Here is a 24,841-nt window from a genome sequence, read left to right as displayed (position 1 = left end):
GGGATGCATCTGTGGGTTGCACAAATAGTTTTTGTCCCTCAAAGGGCAGGTCCTCAACTGTGGCTTGTACTTCCCTAGGAAATCCAGAGAGGTGGAGCCATGATGCTTGACACAGGACCACGGACGTGGCGATGGAATGATTTGCTGTGTCAGCAGATTCAAGGGAGGCCTGCAGTGCTGTTTTGGCAATTAAGGAGCCTTCCGCAATGTTAGCTTTGTATTGCTCCTTTGACTCCTCCGGTATTTGTTCAATAACAGATGTCATTTTATTAAACAAGTTGTAGGTGTATTTCGCCAACAGAGCAGAGTAGTTTGCTATGAGAAATTGCAGTGAGGCTGAGGAATAGGCTTTGCGTCCGAAGAGATCAAGCCTTTTCCAGTCTTTGTCATAAGGGGTGGTTTTTGACTGGTGCTGTTTTCCCCTTTTGGTTTACTGCCTCTACGGCCAGTGAATTTGGAGCCAAGTGAGTAAATAAGAACTCAGCCCCTTTTGGTGGTAAGTAATATTTTCTGTCCAAACATTTACAGGAGGGTGGGACAATGGCCGGTGTCTGCCATATAATCTTTGCAAGATCCATTATACCAGTGTTAATGGGCAGAGCTATCTTTGCTGATGGGGATGCCTGCAGGATGTCAGTAAGTTTGTGCTGGGTCTCTGGCAGCTCTGCTAAAGAGATGTTCAGGGATTCTGCAACTCTTTTGAATAAGTCCTGGAAGGACTTGAGATTATCACCTGTGGTGGTAGGCGGTGGCATAATTGTTTCATCTGGGGACAAGGATAAAATATGGGTGGGTGGCAGTGTGTCGCCTTCAGGAGCCTCTTCCAGCTCCTCTCCCTCTTCCTCCTGGGCCTCCAATAGTGGTGGGCTTGCGGGTGAAGGGGACTGGGTGGCCCTTGATGCTGGTGTTTTGGGGGGGTTAAGATTTTGGGCTCTGTAGATTGTCCATGGGTCCCAGTATGGCCAATTGGGTGGCATAACAGTGGGTGGTGGTATCCATGGTTGTGCCTGCCAGCTTTGCCCTGGCATAGAAAGTTGTTGGTGAGAGGGTCCCAGTTTCGGGGAGGAATGACGAGGGATATAAAGACCTGAATCATCCTCTTCATCCTCATCACTAGATAGTGGAGATGCAGATCCGCTAGGAGTGCCTATTCGGGTTAGTTCTGGTCTGACTGGGGTACCGTCAGTGCCGAAGAGGGGTGTTCCCAGCATGGAGAAGATTGCTAGGTCTGCCTGTCTGGTAAAGGGTTGTGGTACCAGGAAGCTCGGTGCCGTGGATGGCAGCGTAGTATGCTCTGACAGTGCCGAGGTCTTGTGAGGCTGTGTATATGTAGCAGGTGGTGCCATTACACTAGCTGGTACCGAGGTGTTTTTTGGGACTGTCGGGGCCAAGCTAGGGAGCTTAGCTTTAGCTTGTGCATCTGAGTGAGAGCTTGGCAGTGTCGGTGCTGTGGTGCGTCAGGATGTCTCGGTACTGAACGGTCCCGGTGCCTCTTGGTCCGAGGTTCTCGGTGCCGTTGGTACTGGGGCAGATTTCTCACCAGGAGACCGCTTCTTCTTTGGGGGAATCTCTTTGTGGCGATGACTGTGACCGATGTTTGGTCGCCTTCTTAGATGCAGGTTCCTTAGACATGGTTTGTGTGGAGCCCTTGTCTGAGGCTGCTGCTGGAGACCATTGGCCAGGAGGAGTCCTGGACTCTGGGTCGGAGGCTGGCCTGAGGGATTTCTCCATCATTAATAATTTTAGTTTGAGGTCCCTTGCTTTCAGTGTCCTGGCAGATAATTTCTTATAATGTGGACACTTCTGTGGTATACGGGTTTCCCAAAACCAGCGTATGCACTGAGCGTGACCATCCAATACAGGAATAGATAGCCTGCAGGTCAGGAAACGTTTAAAGCCGGGGAACCAGGCATGCCTGAGGAGGTCCAGATCTATAGAAATAGTTGTAGTTAGATCACCATCAGCGGTAGAGAAGGAACTGAGGGATGCTTGGCTGCGCACGCTAAGTGGCAACTCGGAGCGGCGCGAAATGGCTACTGCGCATGTGTGGCCAACTGGGGCACTGCTACTACAAATCTCCGATTACAAGCGCCAAGCCACCTAAAGTGGAGCTCCCACAGGGACACTCCTCGAAGAAGAACCCACTATTTTCAATTACCTCAACTGTGCAAATCACATAGATTTAATATCTTAGATTCATAAAACATTTTAGGAAATCAGACTTCAGCTTTTTTCAATAAGGTTGTATAGGTGTAACACAGGACAAGATTTAGCCTTATTATTGAACTTAGTTAACAATTCTGTTGCTGATGTTTATACCAGACTAATCCAGTTCACTTTCCCATATCTATTTTGTCTCTCTAGCCAGCAGATTACCATAGTATTTAGGTATTGGCTAACTCAGCTGTAGCCTAGGAGGGAACCTAGGCTAATACAGTTTTAAGAGTGTTAGCCTGCATCTTGACAGTGGTTTATAACTACAGTAAACCAGCTCGACTGTGCTAATAAGATTGAAACACACCCTCTTTTTGCCCATCAAGCCAGGGCTTAAGGTGCTAGAGCACTTTACATAAAATGGTTGGAAAAAATTGTTTAAAATGGCAAGGTGCCTATTTTAAATTCAACTTGAGGCGAAAGGCAAGCAGGGAAAATTTCAGCCCAAATAGTCTCTCAAAGTTATAAGCAACTGAAAGCAGAAGCTTATTAGGGAATACATCAGGCAACTTTAACTACAGGCGTCACTAACAGTACTGGCTATAAGGATTCAAAAGTTATATACATTTTACTTTTTAGTTTTCTTTTGATTATTTTTAATAGTACCTCACTATGACTCCCTTGCTTTGGTTCTTCCCTCATTTCCGTCAGCTCCACTTTTTCTTTCTTTCTACTGAATATCTTGTACAGGCATTGTAGATTGATTCATTTTATGTGTCCATAGTAGTCAACACTAGAGGAGAAAATGACCAGTGCAGAACAGGCTACTGGCCATTCCCTCCTAGAGTATATTTGTAAAGCTGACAGATTTTTCTTACCTCCTCTGACTGTTCTCTGGTTTGTGCAGGTGAAGATCTTCTTCCTACGGTAAGTCGATGGCAAGGATAAGTGAGCCCCGATGCAGCTAGAGTCATCTGCAACAAAGCAGCAATTATTTATTAATGTAATTGTCTCGTTTCAGAATATTTTTGCTTTTTGGGTTAAAAACTGCACTGCAGAAGTCTGAATGAATTATACCAAGATAAAGACTGAAAAATAAAAATAATTCATCACATGAAAATTATTTAGGAAAAAAAGCAACTACCATTCTACAGTTACTGTTAATAGGCTTATATTGCAACATCCTCTCTTATGTGAAGAGTGTCAATAACTCATTCTCAGCTGGACATACAAGGCTGCAACCTCTCTCCGCCTTAGGTTTCTCTACAGCTATGCTAAGTCATCAATAGAAAACTTGCCAACAGAAGATGAAATGAGGTAGCAGAGGCTGCCTGAAAACAACTGGCTGCTGTTTCTTTCAAGAGCTGCCACAGAAGCACGTAGATCAGCTATGAGAATTATTATGTTCTGAACCCCATAAACTCTGTACATATTTCACATATGAAGAGTAATACAGGAGATGTGAGAATTGTTTGCACTGGCATTTCAGCTTTTTGCTAAGATACTAGGATCACGGTTGTTAGAGACCATGGCATACTGGCTTGAGTTTGTTTCCATGCTGAGAATTTTTCCATACTAAGAGAGGTTAATAGATCAAATTATAAAACTAGTTACCTAGTGGAGCTCAGCTATGATAAAATGCATGTAATTCATTTTTCCTCCCTAATTAATAAGTAAACAGCAAACTAAAGACAAGTTAAGGTACTGAGGGATTAATTAAAAACACTATTTAAATCACTTCAAAATACAAAGTTTCATGTAAGAAGACATTAAAGAAATACCATAATCCAAATGTTACAAATATATTTTAAAAAAAATCAATTTGTTAACGTGGAATCTCTCTGTATAAAGTTTAATTAGCACTAATACTGAAGACATATGTTATGCCTCCCATTTAAACATCTACACCCAGGAACTCAGCTATGCTGGTGAACTTGCAGTCAGTGTAGGAAGAATATCTATTAATCAATCCTAAGGGAAAATAAGAGGTATCTTTTAGCTATTATCATATGCCTACATTTAAAATGAATGAAACAGTAACAGTAAAGACATAGCAATTGCCTGAAAGACATGATGGTTAAATATCCACTAATTTGAGGGAATAATATTAGAGGATCCAATTCTGTACCTTCCTCCAAGAACAGACTCATTAATTTCACTGTGAATTAAAGTACTACTCAACGTAAGTACATAAACATATACAGTCTCTCATAGTACAAAGCACCATAGACTCACATCACAATGAACAGTAAACACAGCATGCAGGAGTCATTGGCCAGCAATCTTCCTCAACATTTTGCAAGTCTTCACACAGCCTTGAAAAGTGTGCCATATTGCATCCCATGCTGTCAGCCACATTGTTGAACCACCCTCACTGAGGTGCCCCATGCCCTGGCACCAATCCCTGCAAAACTTGCTTTGGTGATCTTCCTCTGCTAATCCAACCCACAGGTTCCACAAACTCAAGTTTTCTTTGTCTGACTAAACTGATATCAGGTATCACTCCAGTTATGCTTTAAATTTGGGCGATTACCTACCTCATCATTTGTCATGTGAGAAGTATAGTTACTGCGCAGCAATCACCATTTCAATGTCAAGGCAGAAAGCCTCTTAATGTCCGGTTTCCGTAGCATCCATGTCTCGCACACATATAGCAAGATGCTGAAGACAAGAGACTGCAGAGATTTCATTTTTACACTTCATGCTAACACTCTTGCTTAGCCAACTGAAAGTCGTCTGAAAGTCGCTAGAGCAGTGGTCCCAAGTCCAATTCTAGGTTGGCTCTCTAAGAGAAGTTTAGCATCCATTATAGTGATAGTACCCAGGTATTTAAATTATTCAATGCACTGCTAAGAAAATAGGACATTTAGAGGCTTTCTTCCTCTTCAGATTTGGGCAGAGATATCATCTTTTCAATAGACTTAGATGTCACCATTGTCTTTGTTTTTTCATCTTTAGACCTAACGTCTTCCACTACTGCTCCTTCTGGCAATTTTTGCACCCCTTCTTGCAATAATCCAATCAGGTCAATATCATCAGCAAAACACAGATGACTAATTTTTAATCCACCAATGAATATGCCTGCCTGTAAATTTCCATCAGTGGCTCATCTTAACATTTCTTCAAGAGAACAATGGAAGAGCACTGGTGATAGCATGCAGCCCTGTCTGACACCTATCCTTCAATCAAGTCAACTACTTTGTTCACACCCTATGAACACTGAAGCCATTGCACTTTCACAGAGAATTTGTATCAGCCTTGTTACATTTCCACCAAGTCTGACCAGCTGCAGGATTGCTCAAAGAGGTTATGCCATATCCTGTCAAACACCTTAGAAAAATCCACAGAGACAGGGACCACTTTCCCATCATTCGCCAACACTTTCTCGCATAGCACAGGCAGACTAAATATTTGCTCCCCTGTAACTCTTTTGGATCTAACCCTGGCTTGTTCTTCAGCCAGAAAGTTTTCCATCTTGAGCACAATTCTCTTCAGGATGATTGATTTTGATGGGAGTCAGGTGCCTAACCTGCTTAGGTGCTTCTGTAAATCCCATGAGGCAGCTATCAGCATCTTTAGGTGCCTAAATACCTTTGAAATATCTGGCCCTTAGATTCTTAAAAACCTAAATTGCTTAAGCACTTTTGAAAATGTTACTCCTATGTCTTCCACTGGTCCAGAGGGGTTATAAGCCCCAATACTCTACAACTCTCAGATTCTCCTCTAGCTAAAATGGCAGGGGTCCTGTGTTCTTTTCTGGGCTCTATCCCTAATGCTGCCTGGGTGCAGTTTAGCCGCTGATCATTGTCTCTCTTGTTTGGGGCCCTAAACTTGCTGCAATCTCATTTCTTGGAAAATCTGAAAAAAAGTTTTGTCGAGAGATTTCATCATTGACTAATTTAGATAATTATCTTTTATAAAACAGAGGAATGTTTTTATGCTCTGATCTAAAGTGCTTTATAAAAGGTGGCTTTAAAAAAATCCTCCAAAATTTAAGAAAAAACGGCGACTCATCTTCTCGTAACTGTTGTTCTTTGAGATGTGTTGTTCATGTCCATTCCAAGCAGAGGTGTGTGCGCGCCGCATGCACGCCAGCCGGAAGATTTTCCCTTAGCACCGTCCGTAGGGTCAGCCAGGGCGCCCCCTGGAGTGGCGCCTCCATGGCGCCTTATATAGGGGTCCGCCGACCCTCCACCGCCTCAGTTCCTTCTTGCCGGCAGTCCAACAGAGGGGCAGGAGGGTGGGTATTGGAATGGACATGAACAACACATCTCGAAGAACAACAGTTACGAGAAGGTGAGTAATCGTTTTTTCTTCTTCGAGTGACTGTTCAGATCCATTCCAAGCAGGTGACTCACAAGCCTGAGTTTAGGCCATGGGGTCAGAGTTCACTGCAGATTGAAGCACTGCGCGGCCAAAAGCTGTATCGTCTCTGGCCTGATGCGTGATGGCATAGTGTGATGTGAATGTATGGACTGAAGACCACATGGCAGCTCTGCATATTTCCTGTGTCGGTACCTGAGCCAGGAAAGCCGCAGAAGAGGCCTGTGTCCTTGTGGAGTGGGCTGTGATCGGCGGGGCAGGCACCTTAGCCAGATTGTGGCATTCGCGGATGCAGGCCGTGATCCATGAGATACGCTGTGATGAGACGGGGAGCCCCTTCATCCTGTCGGCCACAGCTACGAAGAGTTGGACTGATTTCCTGAACAGTTTGGTTCTTTCGATATAGAACACCAGGGCCCTGCGAACGTCCAGGGAATGCAGCCCACGCTCCCTGCTGGAAGAGTGTGGCTTAGGATAGAACACAGGGAGAAAAATGTCCTGTCCCATGTGGAACTGGGAGACCACCTTAGGAAGGAACGCCGGATGTGGCCTGAGTTGGACCTCATCCTTGTGAAAGACAGCGAAGGGAGGCTCGGACATCAGGGCTCTGAACTCCGATACCCACGAGGAATGCGACCTTATAAGAGAGATACAAAACTGAGCATGTAGCCAAAGGCTCAGAGGGGGGCCCCGTGAGGGCAGAGAGGACCAAATTAAGGTCCCAGGCCGGGACAGGTTGTCACGTATGCAGGAAGAGTCTATCCAGGCCCTTGAGGAAGCGACTAACCAGTGGGTTTGCAAAGACTGAAACACCGTCAGCTCCTGCGTGGAACGCAGAGATGGCAGCCAGGTGGACCCGAACCAAGGAGCGGGAGAGTCCCTGCTGTTTCAGATGAAGTAGGTAGTCTAGTATGAGTGGGATCGGGGTGAGCAACGGAGCCTGCCCCTGCTGTTCTGCCCAGATGGAAAACTGTTTCCACTTGGCCATTTATGTGGCCCTGGTGGAGGGTTTCCTGCTACCAAGGAGGACTTGCCTAACCTGCTGTGAGCATCGCATTTCTACCGGGTTCAGCCATGGAGCATCCAGGCTGTGAGGTGGAGCGACTCCAGGTTCGGGTGCCGGAGGCAGCCTCGATCCTGTGTGATCAGGTCCGGGAGCAGAGGCAACGCGAAGGGCGCCTGTACGGACATCTGCAGCAGCGACGTGAACCAATGCTGGCGCGGCCACGCCAGCACTATCAGTATGACTCGAGCGCGATCCCTGCGAATCTTGAGGAGTACCCTGTGGACCATCGGGATCGGGGGAAAGGCGTAGAGCAGGCCACCTTCCCACGAGAGGAGGAAGGCATCTGTGAGCGACCCTGGACTGCGCCCCATGAGGGAGCAGAACCGTTGACACTTCCTGATGACCCGCAAGGGAAACAGGTCTATCTGGGGATAGCCCGAGAGACGGAAGATTGAGCGTACCACATCCCGGTGGAGGGACCACTCGTGACCGTGGAACGAGCAGCTGAGGGTGTCCGCTAGGCCGTTCTGCACCCCTGGGAGGTAGGATGCCATCAGATGAATTGCATTCTGCATGCAAAAGTCCCATAACGCGAGGGCTTCCCGGCACAGGGGAGAGGAGCGTGCATCCCCGTTTGTTGATATAGAACATCGCCGAGGTATTGTCCGTGAGCACCGCAACACACCTGCCTGCCAAGCGGGATTTGAAAGTCTGGCAGGCAAGGCGCATCGCCCGCAGTTCCCTGACGTTGATGTACAAGGAGAGGTCCTCCGAGGACCAAAGGCCCTGGGTCCTGAGGTTCCCCAGATGCACCCCCCACCCCAGATCCGACGCGTCTGTTACCAAGGATAGGGATGGCTGAGGGCTGGCGAAGGGTACTCCTGTACAGACCTCCCTCGGGTCGAGCCACCACTGTAGGGAGTCTAGCACCGCTCGGGGAAGCGTCACCACAGAGTCCAGCGTGTCCCTGGCTCGTCGGTACACAGTCGCTAACCAGGACTGGAGAGGGCGCAGCCTGAGCCTGGTGTGATTCACCATATAGGTGCACGCGGCCATATGCCCCAGCAACTTGAGGCAGTTCCTTGCTGTAGTGGTCGGAAAATGCCAGAGACCGAGAATGATGTCGGACATATGACAAAACCTGGACTCTGGGAGGTACGCTCTGGCTTGAGTCAAGTCCAGGACTGCCCCTATGAACTCTATCCGCTGGACAGGGGATAGGGTAGACTTGGCCTCGTTTAGCAGGAGGCCAAGCTCTAGGAAGGTTTGTCTGATAAGGACCACCTGAGCCTCCACCTGTACCTTGGAGTGGCCCTTGATGAGCCAATCGTCCAGGTAGGGGAACACCTGAATTTGGTGCTTGTGCAGGAAAGCTGCTCTGCCTGCCATGCACTTTGTGAAGACTCTCGGGGCCGTTGACAGGCCGAATGGCAGGACTGCAAACTGTAGGTGGGTGTTGCCCACCACGAATCTGAGGTAACGTCTGTGTTGAGGTATTATCGCAATATGAAAATACGCATCCTTCAAGTCGAGGGCGGCGTACCAGTCTCCTGGATCCATGGAGAAAATGATCAAGAACAGTGAGACCATGCGGAACTTGAGTTTCTTCACAAACTTGTTCAGACGCCGCAAGTCCAGAATGGGTCCGAGGCCCCCTTTTGCCTTCGGTATTAGGAAATACCGGGAGTAGAACTCCCTGCCCCTGAGTTCCTGCGGAACTTCCTCCAAGGCCCCTCCAGCGAGGAGGGACTGCACTTCCTGAATTGGAAGTTGCTTGTGAGACGGGTCCTTGAAGGACAGGGAGGGGGGATGGTGGGGCAGGAGGGAGAAGAATTGGATAGAATATCCCCTCTCTACCGTGCAGAGCACTCAGCGGTCCAACGTGATTCGAGACCAGGCACAGTAGAAGGGGGACAGACGGGATGAAAAGGTAAGGTTGGTAGGATCCGGAGTTCTGACTGGTAGGTCGTCCTTGACCGCACCATCGAATTTGGGGTCTAGGCCCTGACGGAGGCCGCAGTTGGCCTGAAGGTTGTCCCGTGGACGGGTGTTGTCTCCTTCTGCCATTCCTACTCTGCCTGCGCGAGGCCTCTGAGCAGTTCTGGGGCTGGTACGGCCTGAATTGTCTGCGCTGGGTGGCCGGAGTGTGCAGGCCGAGCGAGCGTAACGTAGCCCTTGAGTCCTTTAGGCTATGAAGCCGCTTGTCCGTTTTTTCGGAAAACAGTGTGGGCCCTTCAAAGGGAAAGTCTTGGATGGTCTGCTGGACCTCATGGGGAAGGCCGGAGACCTGAAGACAGGACCCCCGCCGCATCACCAGACCGGTGGCTAGTGTGCGGGAGGCTGCATCCGTCGCATCCAGGGCAGCTTGGAAGGATGCACGCGAAATCAACTTCCCCTCCTCCACCAGAGCGGAGAATTCCGTTCGCAAGTCCTGGGGAAGGAGTTCAGCGAACTTGGACAAGGCCGAGCATGTGTTGTGTCCATACCGGTTCATTATAGCCTGTTGGTTGGCTATGCGCAGTTGCAGGCCCCCCATTGAGTAGACCTTCCTAGCAAAGAGGTCTAGCTTCTTGGCCTCCCTGTTCTTTGGTGTAGACCCTTGAAACCCCTGACACTCCCTTTGGTTGGCCGCATCCACAACCAGAGAGTCCGGGGGAGGGTGAGCATACAGGTGCTCATGGCCCTTGGAGGATACAAAGTAGCGCCTCTCCGTCTTTTTGGCCCTAGGGGCCAGAGAGGCTGGGGTCTGCCAAAGGGTGCGGGACGTGTCAGCTATTGTCTTAATCAGCAGTAGGGCAACCCTAGATGGGCCCGAGGGAGTCAGGATGTCCACTACCGGGTCCACATCCACCTCGACCTCCTCAGCCTGAATAGTCAGGCTCTGGGCGGCTCGTTTGAGCAGCTGTTGAAGCACCCGGTTGTCCCCCAGAGCCAGTGCCGCTGAAATCCCCGCGACCGCTTCGTCTGGCGAGGAAGAGGAGGAAATCACTTGCAGGGGACCTTCCTCGTTACCCTCAGCTCCTGCAGGGTCCCATGGCACACAGTACTCGGGTTGCGTGGCCAGTGCAGATGTAGAAGGCGGCACCACGAATGGTACCGCGACCGGTACCGGGGTCGATGCCAAACGACGAGGCGTGCTGGGCAGTGCCTGCGGCATCGAAGGCATGGCCCCCATCGGTGCCGGATCCTGTTGAGAAGGTGGCACACCCCTCTCGGACGGCGGTGCCGCTGGTGGAGGCATTTGCGCCGGAGCCACTGAAGTCGAAGAGACCGACGCGGACCTGGATGGTGGACCGTGCACCTGCCCCTGGGTCTGATGGTAAGCCCAGGGGTCCAGAACAGCCACTGGGAGGGCGGCTGCCATTGTTGCCGCCACTGCGCCAGGTAAGATCGTTGACTTCTCTGTGAAGCCGATCTTCTGCTCCTTGATCTACTGGAGCAGTAGGATTCCACCTCCGACTTCGAGGTTTCCGAATAAGACCACCAAGGAGGGGCAGTACCCATTGTCACCGGCGAGCGGTGCCGCGAAGCCGGGGAACGGGGCAGTCGCTCTCTCTACGCCGGTGCCACCGGAGCGGCACGGGACAGGGACTGTGGTCTCATCATGGCCAGCTTGCCTCTCGATTGGATCGGGGGTCGGGCAGTCCCTAGCGGCTCTTCCCTCCGGTGCGGGGAGGCCGGGAGGCTTAACAAGTCTGAGGCTGCTTTGAACGCCTCTGGTGTTGATGGGGGGCGCACATCCTTGATGGGAGGCGCACCGATCCGGACTCGACTGTACCCTCACAGGGGCAGGAGTCAACGGAAGCTTGGGAGGAGGCGCCCGTGGCGCGGCTTGTCCCATCACACTTGTGAATGCCGCCGGCCTTTTAGGGTCCTGGTGGGGTGATCGGCCCCTCACCAGCCTCTTCTGTTTCGTGGGCACCGGAGATGGAGATCGGTGCCGCACGGAGGCCGATTTCCTATGTCCTGAGTCTCTTAGGTGCCGGGACTTCGAGTTCTTAGACTGGGCCTCCTCTCTCGCTAACGGTGCCGGAGCGCTGCGCACCGAGGAGGAGGCGCTAGGCACCAGGTTGGTAGGTTCGGGGTCCGAGAGTGGCCGTAAGGTCACCTCCATCAGGAGTACTTTAAGTCTCTGCTCTCTGTCCTTGAGAGTCCTGGGACGGAACCCTTTGCAGATGTGGCACCAGTCTCTTTGGTGGCTCTCTCCGAGGCACCTCAAGCAGGAATAAACTGCAGGCATAAACTTCCCGCAGTCCGCACAGAGTTTAAACCCTGGGGACCCGGTCATGCCCCGGGGGAGGGGACGGGGACAAGGATTAAGTTGGGGGGGGAAACCCCCAACAGCCACTAACTTACAACTAACACTAACCCTAAGACTATGAGAAACAGAACTATATATACGAATAGAGACACTGCTAGGCTTGCTGTGAGAGCAAGCAAAGTCCAGCTAGCCGTCACTGGCGGTAAGAAGGAACTGAGGGGGTGGAGGGTCGGCGGGCCCCTATATAGGGCGTTATGGAGGTGCCACTTCAGGGGGCGCCCAGGCCGAACCTACGGACGCTGCTAAGGGAAAATCTTCCGGCTGGCATGCACACGGCATGCACACACCTGCTTGGAATGGACATGAACAATCACTTGAAGAAACACGACTAATTTAAAAAAAATGTAAAAAGAATTCAGCACTTTGAAATAAATTTTGAATTTTTTTTTTTTTTAAAGATACCTATGAAGAAGTTTAATTTTCACCCCATTAATATGTAGCCAAATAGTTATGTCCGCTATATTTAACTACAAATGATTGGGCTTGATACAGGAATTACTGGGTGACATTTAATTACGTCATGCAGGAATGTCAGATTACATTATTAGGATGATTCTTTCTGGTCTTAAAATCTATGAAATCATCCAAAGGTTTTCAATCATTTTCTGGGCAGTTTGAACAGATCTGAAATTATCATACTAGGTTTTGTATGGCAACAATTTCAACCTCTGTAGAATATGACTGTGGCAAAAGCTTTGGTTCTCCACCAGTATTATTGATTCATATCAGGATGCTTCTAGATATGTGGCTTGCTACGATTCCTCTACAGAGTGATTACAGGATAGAAAAAATGGTTGCCATATCCTACAAAACACAATTACTATTTTGTTCTTTGTTTTCTTGGCCATGGGGTGATTTAAATTATATTTCACACAGACACAGACCACCTCCCTAATTATATTGTAAAATCTTTAAAGATGATGTACATTTGATTTATCTTTAACCAAAAGCCAAGAATAAATCATAAGGCTGAGATTTCATTTACTGTAGTGAGTACACTGGAAATGCCCTATTTATTTTTTTCCACCATGCAAGCTGCTTTTATCACTTATGCGCTAGAGCTCACAAAGCTTTAATTTGCTGCAGGTTGAAGCAAGCTGATTAAGTACGCTAGTTACCAAGTGAATGCTACCTGCCTGGACTAGCCTACTGTCACATTCTTGTAGCAGGGTTAAATAGCAGTTTAGTCACATTTAGAAAAACAACAACATATACAGTCAAAAAGGATGTGACTAATAATAGTCCGGAACAAATGAAATATTAAAACAGGCATACAGGTCAAGCTCAATTATCTATGAAACTCTTGTGTCAACAGCACAAGAATGGCATTCTCCATTGTAATACTGGCATTGCCATTTTATATCTCACCTTGCATTCCGTACATTTATGAGATTTAAAAACAAACAACTGACGGCCACAAATTCTGAAACTTTGCTTAAGCTACCAAACTTGAAACATTATACAAAAACAATGGTTAACTTGGATATGTGCTCTCACAAAAAGCAAGACCAAAAAATTAAGCCTTCCACAACACTAACCTCCCTCAAGAACTGAAGCACAAAATGGTTCTCTTTTAGAAGGTCCCTACAACACAAGTATTAAATACTCTGTTTTGTATTCTCTATGTAAAGAGTCAATCAAAGTCATAAGTTCAAGCACACAGTTCCTATACCTTTCTCCATACTTAGCCTACATGGCTGTTTGTCTATCCTGCTTCTTATTTGCAACCCCTCTATCCAAGTGCCTCTCAGAAAGAGAGCTAAAGCAAGAAAGAGTCCCACAGCAGAGTAGCTTTCACCCTCCCCTGCAGGGGGTTGTGGGAATGTTTTTTCTTTTCAAATGTGTGTGAGAGAATTTTTCTCCCCACTTCTACTTTTTCTGAGTAGCTCCCGCTGTGCAAAAGCTAGGCTGAAGAGGCAAGTTGCATTTCATACTGAAAGTCATCCATGAGCATTTTCACTTCCTCTGGGAGTTAAATAATCTTGATCCAGTTGCCAAGACAGCTCTTTCCTTTGCTCTCAAGAGCAGGACTCTTGCCTTAGACAGTTTAATCTTTGCTGTGGAAATTGTCAAAGGAAATCATCGTTTCCAATATTTTACATAACTTGGTCTAATGCTTTGGTCTAATGCTTTGGATGGCCTTAAAGATGAGAACTGCTACTTTGAATGAGGAGCCAATGTAGTGAGTGGAGCATTAGGGTGATGTGTCTCAGCAGCCAATGCTGCACAGAAGTCAGGCTATTATATTTTGGACAAATTGGAGCTTTTTTAAGGGGAATGCACTCATCCCCACGTACAGTGAGGTGCAGTAGTTCAGCCTGGAAGTCACAAAGGCATAATCACTGTATCCAAGTCATCATCCCACATGAAAGGAAACAACTTTCTTGCCAGCCCCAGATTGAAGGTGGTATTTTCAGCTGTAGCTAGTTGAGTGCCCAAGAGAATTCTCAAGTTATGAACCAAGATGACTATTGGAGAGCATCTTGAGAGTGGGAGATGCTATGGTGGTCACTAACTTTTCAAAATGTTGCCCTTTTCCCTACCAGCATTACCTCTCTCTTGCTCAGATACAGTTTCAGCCACTTGCCTTTCATGCACCTGCCAATCTCAGCCAGTCACTAAGAGAGCTGGAGATAATGCTATCAGCATCAGGAATGAGATATAGAACTGGGTATTGTCCATGTATAGTTTTACATATTATGTATAAAAACGGTTCCCTTGAGGCACCAACCAAGATTGGGGCCATGTTGTGCTAGGCATTGCACACGCAAACAGTGAGAGACTGCCCGTGCCTGAAGTTCTTACAGTCTAAACAGACAACAGGTGCAAAGCGAAACAGTCAGAGAAGTGAAGCGACTTGCCCAAACTCACACAGCAGATCAATGAACAGCACCCAGGTCTCTTGACTCCACGTCCAGTGCCATATACATCACACCATACTGCTTCACTTGAGACCCAGAAGTGTTACAGTTTCCCCATGTGGCTTTATATAGATGTTGAACAGGATAGAACAGAGACTTGAAGGACTCCACAGGCAAGAGCTGTGGCAGGAGAAGACAAACTGACGGGACAACATCCTAATGTCTTGCATAACCTCAACCTGCCAGTTAATATGCAACAGTCAATGCTATGCTCAGGCACTAATAGAGCTCAGAGCTGATGTATTATTTTATTGTTAAAAGAAATAATTATACACACAAATGTTTGAAATTTAGAGACAAAAGTGAACCAAATGTTCACCCATACATTCAAAATTTAAGGCACCAAATACATTTTCAAATGCTAGGTACAACACTACTTCTAACTGCCAGCCCCACAAACTTACCCTGGGATCTAAAAATCAAGCTGCACTTGTTCTGGTTTGTGCATAGTAAGAGATTCTCCAAGCCAGATTCTTGTCTGGAGTCACCCAGGAAAGAGGGGAAGGATGGTCCAGTGGTTAGGGAATTAGCCAAGGACTTGGGAGATTTACGTTCAATTCCCTGCTCTGCTGCAGACTTCCTGGGTGACCTCGGGCAAGTCACTTGGACTCTCTGGGCCTCAGTTCCTCATCTATACAATGGGGACAACAGCATTTCTCTGATAAATACATTAAAGAATGTGAGATGCTCAGATACAATGATGATGGGGGTCATGTAAATGTCCAGGGACAGAACCACGATAATCTAATTCTTAGTGCTTTAACCAGAAGTCCATCTGTTCTTTCAGTAAGAAGGTGCTATTTTTACATAGTCATTTTGCATGGCAGAACTGTGCTTCAAGGCCATGCAAGGAGAGAGTTTGTTCAAGGTGTATTCCCGAGTATGGAGGTGGGAGGGGACACAAGTTACCTACCATAACTGTAGTTCTTCAGAATATTCAAAATTGTGGGATATGTGCGAGCTCACAGTCTTCTAACGAGCAGAGTCTGTTGGGGCCACTCATACTTCCTGTTCATGTAGGTTTCCACAAATATAAATGGTAGAGTGGCCCCCACTGCCCTTCAATTCTTTACACTAATTCAGGGCTATTTGACCATGACTCTGAGGTGTGCGGGTGGGGTGGGGAAGAAGCATGGGTACTGTGCATGTGCAGAAGCAACACTCACTAAGAACTGCAGCTACTGATAACATCTTTCTCTTTATACATTGTGATGGCTTCTGTATATTCCCACTTGTGGGTGTTTAATAAGCACAAAGATGAATTAAGGAGTTCTATTTGAACACAGACCACAGAACTGGTCTCCAAAAGCGAGCATCAGTTCTGCCAGCTGTGTCAAGAAAGCATTAGTTAAAACATGATTGCAGATTTCTTCTCCCAAGCTGGACCTCAGATTTGGAAGTCAAGTTGAGGGAGAAAATACTGCTTACAAGAAAATACAGAGCTTCTAGCCTGCAAAATTCTCTGATGAAAACAGTGCAAAGGCATGCTATGGTAGCTGCCTTAGGCCTAGCAGAATGTACTCTGATATCCAGGTGGCCAGGTTCATAACAATCACAATTGCTCTGATCTATTTGGACAATCTTTGAGCTGTGCTAGACTGGGCCCTGATCTTACCCCATGTATTACAACTTTAGCATAGATTGGTCCTATCAGGACATAAGTCTTTCTAGACATCCAAAGAATGGAGCCTGATCTCCCTTGATCTGGATGAAACTCTGAGGGGGGGGGGGGGGGGAAATATACCCACCCATGTGAAATTATTCCAATGGAATCAAAGGTCACATTAGACAGAAATTTGGTGGACAAGGCAGGACCACCCTTTTCCATATGGAATACAGCATAGGGAGGATTAACTACTAGACCGGTATCCTCTTACTAACTCTCAGGGCTGATGTCATAGGTGTGAGCAATGCCCTTTCCACAGAGAGATAGTCCAGAGAAAAGTCTGACAAATAGCTAGCCAGAGGCCCCATAAGCTTTATGAGAACAAGATTCCAATCATCTGTCAAAGGAAGTTCATATTTCTAGGGCAACTCAAATGAACATGTCCCACCACAGTTATAGAAGCAAAACTAATGCATGGCAATGGAGAATTCAATCTCCTTTGCCATGGCAACCACGGCAAAACAATCCATAAAAATATAGGGCTGGAAGGGACCTTGAGAGGTGTTCTAGTCCACCCCACTGCACTGTGGCAGGACCAAGTAAACCTAGACCATCCATGATAGGTGTTTGTCCAACTTGTTTTTTAATTATGGGGATTTCACAACCCCCCGCCCCTTGGTAATTTATTCCAATATTTATCCATATGGTGAAAAAGTTATTCCTAATATCTAACCTAAATCTAACCTTGCTGCAGAATAAGCCAACTGCTTCCTGTCCTACTTTCTGTGGACATGGAGACCAACTGATCACCTCCTCTTCATAACAGCCCTTAACATATTTGAACACTTACCAGATCCCCTCTCAGGCTTCTTTTCTCAAGACTAAACATGTCCAGGTTTTTTGTTTTTGTTTTTAAACTTTTCATGAAGCAATCCTTTCCATAAACCTGGATAGTGCAGGTTATATTGCTGCATCTGAGATCTATGGTCTCCCCCCGGTATAAATCGGGGGGGGAGGGGAGGGCTGGCATGGCCCCTTCCTCTGGAATGTATTCCTCCTCTGCAGTCTGAAACAGCCTGAAAGTAAGTGTTGATCCACATCTCTTTTATGAGGGCTACTGAAGAAGCAAAATATTGTTGATGACAACATTTAGGGAAAAATGGAAATTTACTTCATTTTGTGCTGTTTGGTTATTCAGTAGCATATGGTATGGGGCTACTGTTTCTTTCACTTTAGCATATTTTAAAGTATTTGTTAGAGGCACCTATCCTTCTTGTTCCTTTTAATAAATTTAAGTAATTAAATAACCCTTGCAATGGAAGGTGGAAAGCTAAAGTGGCAGTCAAATACACTCTGATCAAATTCAAACAAACACAGTTTTGACTGCTGTAACAGAAAGTCCAAGTACAAGATAATTCAAGTTGAAAGTGACATAATACCATCTAGGACCCGAATTGCTCAAACGGAGAATCTGTTCCAATTCATTAGATTAAGTTCGGTCAAAATCTCCTATGTCATTTTTGGACTTCAGCAGAAAGGCCTTGGTTAAGTGACCCCAGCAAAACAGAAGTCAAGAAGTCAACCTCAGAAACTCTGCATCTGGGTGGAGACTCAAGTACAAACCCTGAACCAAGAGATCAGGTAGATTGGTAAGCATGATTTGAGTCTCCAACATCAGAACCAGGATGTCAGAGATCAGAAGTGCCAACCCCTGTTACTACTGTCAATAAAATCCTGGATCTGTCTTGTCCAGCTTTCCAAAAGACCTTCTGAATCAGAGGGAACACAGAGGGACTCTTGACCCCAGGCAAGGAGAATGATTCTGTCAGTGATGCTAGATCTCAATTGCCCTTGGAGCAGACACAGAAGCAATGAACATTAATTATCCTTGGTGGCAAAGAGACCTAGTGGAAGTTTACCCCAGTTGACTTTTAAAATAAATAAAGGGTAAAAAGAAATTTGACTTACTGTTCTACAGCAGTCAGACAATATAGAAAATAATCCAATTAACTGATTATCAATTGAATAATTATCTTTACTTGTGTGGAATCTGTTCCAGCAGGAAATTGAACAGGGAAATTTTTGCAGCAGGGCTTCCTACTTAGCTAAAGGAGAATCTGGTTTCTCTGTGTGTTCTAATCCTAGCTGAAATAGATACGCAACAGGTAGGTAACACAAAATATACACATTACTATATTCAATTTCCTTTGTGTGACTAATTCCCAGCCTAACTCAAGGCCAGACAGTGGCTAGCCTCTGCATGACCATGCAAGAGAAGGCAAACGTTCAATGAGCTCCCTGCAGTTCCAGCAGCTTTAAAAGGAGGTGGAGTGAGGCTACAACCCCATCATCCCCACTGCAATGGACACCAAAGTGGGACAGGTATGTCAGAAGGGGCACAAAAGAACCTCTCCAAGAGTGGTGTAGCTGTTGTGTTGGTGTGTGCTGCCTCGCACAGTTCATTCTGCATAATCCAGCTGCAGTGCAGTCCCCCTAGTGTTCTTCAGTGTGCAAAGGGCGCAATCTAGCTTTTAAAATCCAAGGAGCTCAAACCCATTCAGATCACCAAATCCTTGATCTTTCAAACAGCCAGCCACTGTCTCTAGCTTCAGTTTCCTGTAAACCCACCATAACTGGACAAGCAAAGTGAAGCCCTTCACTCAACTCAATGGCATTTCTCTGTCAGTCTGTAACACAATAACTTTTGAAAACTAAGTTCAATCAATTTCAAAATTTCAGGAAACATTCTAGGCATTGATGGGCATAATCTAATTGATTTTGCGGACAATCAGAAAACCTGAAAGCCTGATTTTCACCAGTGTGAGCAGTGTCCTCACTGTTGCTGAATTCGGTTAAGCCAAAACAAAACATTGGAAAAGCTAGTAAATATAAAACTTAAATTACTAGAAAAACTTTCTTAGTTTTTAAAATGGTTTAATCTAAAAATGTTGAACATTAACAGAATTTTAAGAAATTCTTAAGTATCTTTTGTATCTTGAAGGGAACAAGGGGGCAGAAAGAGGGACAGGTGTGAGAGAAACCTGTCTCCTCGGGGCAGCGAGTGGACACTAAGGATGGACATAGAGATGCGGGTGAAAAGGAAGGATGAACGGACCGACAGTCACACTGCAAAGTCAAAATAAAATCAAAACTACTCACTGGTCTCACACTGCCACTACCACCAGCCATCTCACCCCAAGAGGGAGGAGGTGCAAGAGTGGCAGAGATACATGCATTGTGTCCTCTCTCCTTCTGGAAGGGCAGAATGAGTGATTCATAGCCAGTCCTATTAACACACTTGCTCTCTCACACTCAAGTAACAGCCTAGGTTGCACCAAACCACCACTCCGATGCTCCTTCCACATTTCAAACTCTGTGCAAGCCTTTTTATTTTTTAAATCAGCAATCAAAAATGAAATAAAAATAAAAATGACAGGTTACACACCACAATTAGTAGTTCTGCAATTTCACATTTGAGTTCCTACAGAACTCTTGGGTGAATACCATCTGGTCCTGGTGACTTATTACTGTTTAATTTATCAATTTGTTACAATGATACCTCAATCGGGGACAGTTCCTCAGATTTGTCACCTAAAAAAAATGGCTCAGGTGTGAGAATTTCCGTCACATCCTCAGCTATGAAGACCGATGCAAAGAATTCATTTAGTTTCTCCACAATTAGGTGTAAAGTGTGGCCTAAGTAAGTAATGAAGTGTGTGACACTATTGCTTATTTGCCCCAATATCAGTGTGTGAGTTTGTTATACTAATAGTCTGAATATTTTACGAACCACTGCATAGAAGAGTTATTTAAGATTACCTCAGCAAAGTCAATAAGGGTAAAATTTCACACAAAGCCCAAGTAATCACATCCAAGCCCCAAATCCCACTCAACAGCTATTATTACAGTATATGGGTTAAAATAGCAGCAGCTGCATCTCTGGATCCTTACACAGGAGTTTAGAACCACTGGATACAGCACCAATGCTAAAATAACAGATTGTCAGTAGTAACCGAACTGCAATTCGACATTGACTGTGGTAACAACGGCAATGGTAGCTCAAAAGAAAACTTCAAGTCAGGTGATTTGCTCACTGAATTCAGAACTCTGTTTATTAAAGGTTGCCATAACAGATTGCGGTACATGCATGGGGATTATATCATATGTAGTTCATGCTAGGAGTCTTTCTTCAAAACTAATGATGTGATTCAACATGCTGCTGCCAAGGAACTGAAATCTACTTCAAAGAAACTCCCTGAAATGGGACCTTCACTTGGTTGAAAACGTTACGCTTAGTGACAAATTCATTTGCCCATAGTGAATATGTTTGCCAAACTGTTTTTGCTTCTTTGTATAGGTTTCATATCACAACATGTAATTAATAACTACTCAGAAATCAAAGTGCTTATATCCAAATACCCAACAGTCAGAGGGAATAGTCATGAAGATGGTTTGCACTTGCCTAATGATTATCCCTATGAAAAGAAGATCAGATCATGGATGGCTTTTTTCCTGAATACGTTAATCTCATTAAATAACATAAAAATATAAAACAGAGGTAGAAGGAGCTTTTTTAGGCACCTCAGTGTGCTTATTTAACTTAAAATCTAATAATCCTATATAGGTTGTATCAATGCATTATGGTTGTTGAAATATCAGTGACATTTCAGATGTGGGAAATTATTATTGTATGAAGCTAACAGGACCCCTCCTCTGAAGACTATCATATGCAACAGAAAAACCATTCACTTTGAGATGGGAACTTCCAGTCCTAACTATTCCACTGGACCATGTGTCTGTGCTATACTACCAGTTCAGTTTAACTGTAAGCTTTTTGGGGCCGGGATCAAATTTTTCCTATGGTCCAAGTCTGCCGAGAGCATAAGAAACATAAAACTTGTTAGTCAGTTCCCTGGATTTTTGAGACTGAGGGGTAAGTAGCATGACATCTGGGAAGAAGCATTTCCATGGCTTCCAGGCTCAGCACATGCTCTATCTCCATGGTCAGGGACTTTGAAATTGTAGTGCAGGAGGGAATTCTCTTGCTCTTTGGTCTGGACAGACTGCAGTTTAAGATGTCTGGGAGGCATATTCAATAAGAAGAAGGGATCATCAGTGATGCATACATTTCAATAGAAAAGACAAATTCAAACATGCTTTTCTTCCTTACTCCAATAACGTGTCCTCGTGCAAGAAATCCCTTTTCCACCACCTCTCTATGTGAATTAGGATCCTGCTTTGCAAACTCCAGCAGTCAAAAAGTTACCACGCTAATTCTGCAAGATGGGCAGTTAGAAAAAAAACATTAATCTATAAATTTAGTCAGTGTAATCTGGAAGTTAGTGACTCGGTAAACATGGAATCTTACCATGGCTTAAAAAAAACATTTGAACAGACACTTCTCAGCAGGGCCAGATCAGGGCACAGGCACTACAGGCTTGTGCCTGGGGACTCAGCTCCTAAAGGCACGGGATGAAGTCAGAATTTCAGCTTTCAAATTACATTGCTAGCCCTCAAAGTTAAGAAGAAAAGGACCGAAAAAGTGCAACCGATGTAATGAAATCTGTGGCCACCAACAGCAGAGGGAGGAAGTTGTCAAGCCCCACACCTACTACCAGTGCAGACTAAGCTCCTGCAGCACTGGGGGAGGGCGGGGAGGTTGCCACTACAGTAGCTCTGTGGGGGACACCCGGCTGCTGCTGGGGAGTAGTGGCTACTATCACCAGTCAAAGGAAGATGGAGATCTTCCTGGCTCTCCCAGGTGAACAGGGAAGGGCGAGGGCAGCCAGGAAGTGGGTGGGATGTCCCCCTGCCAGTACACTCTGGGTCACCAGGAAAGGAAGCCACACAGCTATTGAAGCATCTCCCAGTAGCTAAGGGGAAAGGGAGGCCCAGCTTCTGCAACTCTGGGGTAGTTGGGGTTGCTACTTCTGTCTCCCAGGCTGGCTAACAGATTTAGCACACCACACTGCTCTACCCTGACCATGTATTCCGGTGAGATTTCAAAACAGCTAGTTTTGCCCAAACCAGCAAAAAGTTAGCAAGCCAGGAAACCAGCCAGCACTGTACCTCTGAGAACAAATGGGGGCTTGGAGAAAACCAGTCCCAAGCCACTGAAAAGCTGCTGCAAAGAACCAAAAAGAGGAATCAAATGGAGGTAATGTAGGAAAAAATGAAACACCTTGTCTGAAGCCGAACAGAAGGGGCACTGCGCAGACACCTCAGGGGTAGTGGTGCATAAAACAACTAGTTGCTATGATACTATGCAGGCCCCTCCATTGTAAGTCACTGGAGTGCTTAGGAAGAGGAGGTTTGTACAGCATCCTCGAAGCTGGGGACAGAATCATCTTCCAGGGAGATGGGAGAGGATGACATAATGCCACATCTTGACACACATTCCACAGAGCTACTTCTTGGTCATGGTTGCAAAAGGACCATTCATCAACCCCTCCAGGACAACAATCCGCCTGGTTGCATAAGGATCTCACCCATAGAAGGGCATACAGCTAGTGAGGGGAACACAGGATTCCCCCCCGGAAGAACGATTTCTGCAAAAAACTTTCCGCAAGTACTGAGCAGCTCACTGAGGGAGCACTGCCTGGAATTCAGCGAGGACCTTATTCAAAAGATGCACAGACCGGATTCTGGTCTGAACAGCAAAATTTGTCATTGACTTCCAGCTTGACCAACTAGGGACAATCAGGTGGGAGAGCTTGGTCAACCCAGCTTGAATAAAGGCAGAAAACAGGCTCCTGGAGGATAGAGCGTTAGCAGGAAAAAGTGGGTTAAAAAACAGCAGCTCTTCCAAGAGCCATAAACTGGAAAATGCCTGGTCCGGCCACGCACTTTGCAGATGTCACCAGGTGTTAAAAAGACCATTATAGAATGGGGGCTAGAATAGGTGGGAGGCAAAGCCCAACCTCCCAGCACGATGGAGGAGAGGGAAAAGCAAGGGACTTCCAGGCCAGTGGGAAGTCAGAGTACAGTAACCACTGAACAACCTGGAGGCGAAAGCTGACTAAATCAGTGAGCCCCTGGACCCTTTTACCTAATGCCAGGAACAGCAAAGCAGGGCACAACTACTGGTAACTTTTCAAAAAAAAAAAAAAAGGGGAAGGGGGGATTAATATGCCCCTGAAACTGGTCTAAAAGGCCCACGGGACAGTCCAGACTCACTCCCCGCTGCCATAACACTGAAGCCACGAGGTTGCTAGCAATGAAAACCTGCCTCTGAAAAGAAAATCCAGGGAGGAGCCAGTGCCGTTTCTACAGGCAGCCTTGCACCTTCTCAGCCTCCTCCCAGTTCCTTAACATATCCGAAAAAGACCCCCAGCACCTTTTTCCCCAGAAGTGCCCCATTTCAATTGTTGAGGCAACAAAGTGTGTCTGCTACATTGCCAAGAGCCCAGTAAGACTGAATTGCCCTTTTAGAAATAGTACCATATAAATCTCTCTCATCGGTCTGTTCTGCACCCCCATCTCTAGAACCTGTCTCAGCAACCTCTGCAGGCAGATGCTCCTCAATCTTCAGGACTCACTTCTGTCCAGGCACAAGTGATGGGGTCACACCAGAGGGTTCCTCTGGGGTGGGGGGCTGCTCCCTAGACAACGGCAGACCACATATGGCGAGGGGGGAGATAGAATCTAAAAGTGCGGATGCAAGCTCTCTTTCCTGTTGCTCACTGGATGTCCCAGACTCTTCCCTACTACCCTGGGATCCCACATTCTTACCAGGAGCTCAGAGCCAGCAGTGCTTTGGCAGGAACCCCTCAAAGGACCAGGATCAGCACACAGGAAATATTTAATATTTTCAGAGGTAGCAAACACTGTATAATTCACACCATCTAAGTGGTACTTTAAAACCAGGTTCAAGGGCTGTTCAGGGTTATTTAGAACCATATAAACCTGATGTCAGAATGACATAAAATGCCTCACATTTGGATTCTTGCAACCTAACAGAACCATCCTAACAGCAGAAACCACCTTCTCATAATGGGAGAGATCAGACACTAGCGTCTCATTGTGAAGGAAGTGGGGGACATTGGAAAAAAACTACTTCGTAGGAGGAGTAAACAAGGGAAAAACCTGAACAAAAGACTCCTTGACCCAGAGTCCCTCCTAGATTAAAACATTCACAGACTGTGCCTGGGCCAGGAAAATCACTATAGATTTGCACATTCAAGAGGCAGATTTTATATTAGCACAGCTAGTAACTTTACCTACACTCAGCAACACATTCTCCACAGTGCAGGAGACGGCAGGCACATACTGAACCCCATGCTTGCAGGTCAAATCGCTAAATCCATCTAAAGTGGACCCCATGAAGAAAACCTCCCGTAACCACTCAAGGAAAAGTGGGAAACCAGCAACATCCCTAAAACAAATAAACTGCGAGTAACAAAACCAAACCAAGCCCAGACTAACAGAAACCCAGCTAGAGAACACAGAATATAACAAACACAGCCTCACCCTTAGAAGTTCCCTCTATCCCTACAGAGAAAGACAGAGAG

General features: G+C 46.3%; 1 protein-coding gene across 1 annotated transcript in view; it reads right to left on the bottom strand.

Annotated features, from left to right (window-relative positions):
- Positions 1-24,841, bottom strand: part of LOC112112195 (FAS-associated factor 1) — a 320,608-nt gene that overhangs the window by 108,757 nt on the left and 187,010 nt on the right. Inside the window, exon 9 of the mRNA XM_026651874.1 lies at positions 3,033-3,128. Coding sequence (XP_026507659.1) covers positions 3,033-3,128 — 96 coding nt within the window. The remainder of the gene's footprint in view (positions 1-3,032; positions 3,129-24,841) is intronic.

This window comes from Terrapene carolina, unplaced genomic scaffold (genome assembly GCF_002925995.2).
Source record: "Terrapene carolina triunguis isolate 2854851 unplaced genomic scaffold, T_m_triunguis-2.0 Scaffold104, whole genome shotgun sequence".
NCBI classification, from domain to species: Eukaryota; Metazoa; Chordata; order Testudines; family Emydidae; genus Terrapene; species Terrapene triunguis.
The sequence above is the reverse complement of the archived record's forward strand: the minus strand, read 5'-3'. Positions and strand labels throughout refer to the sequence as shown.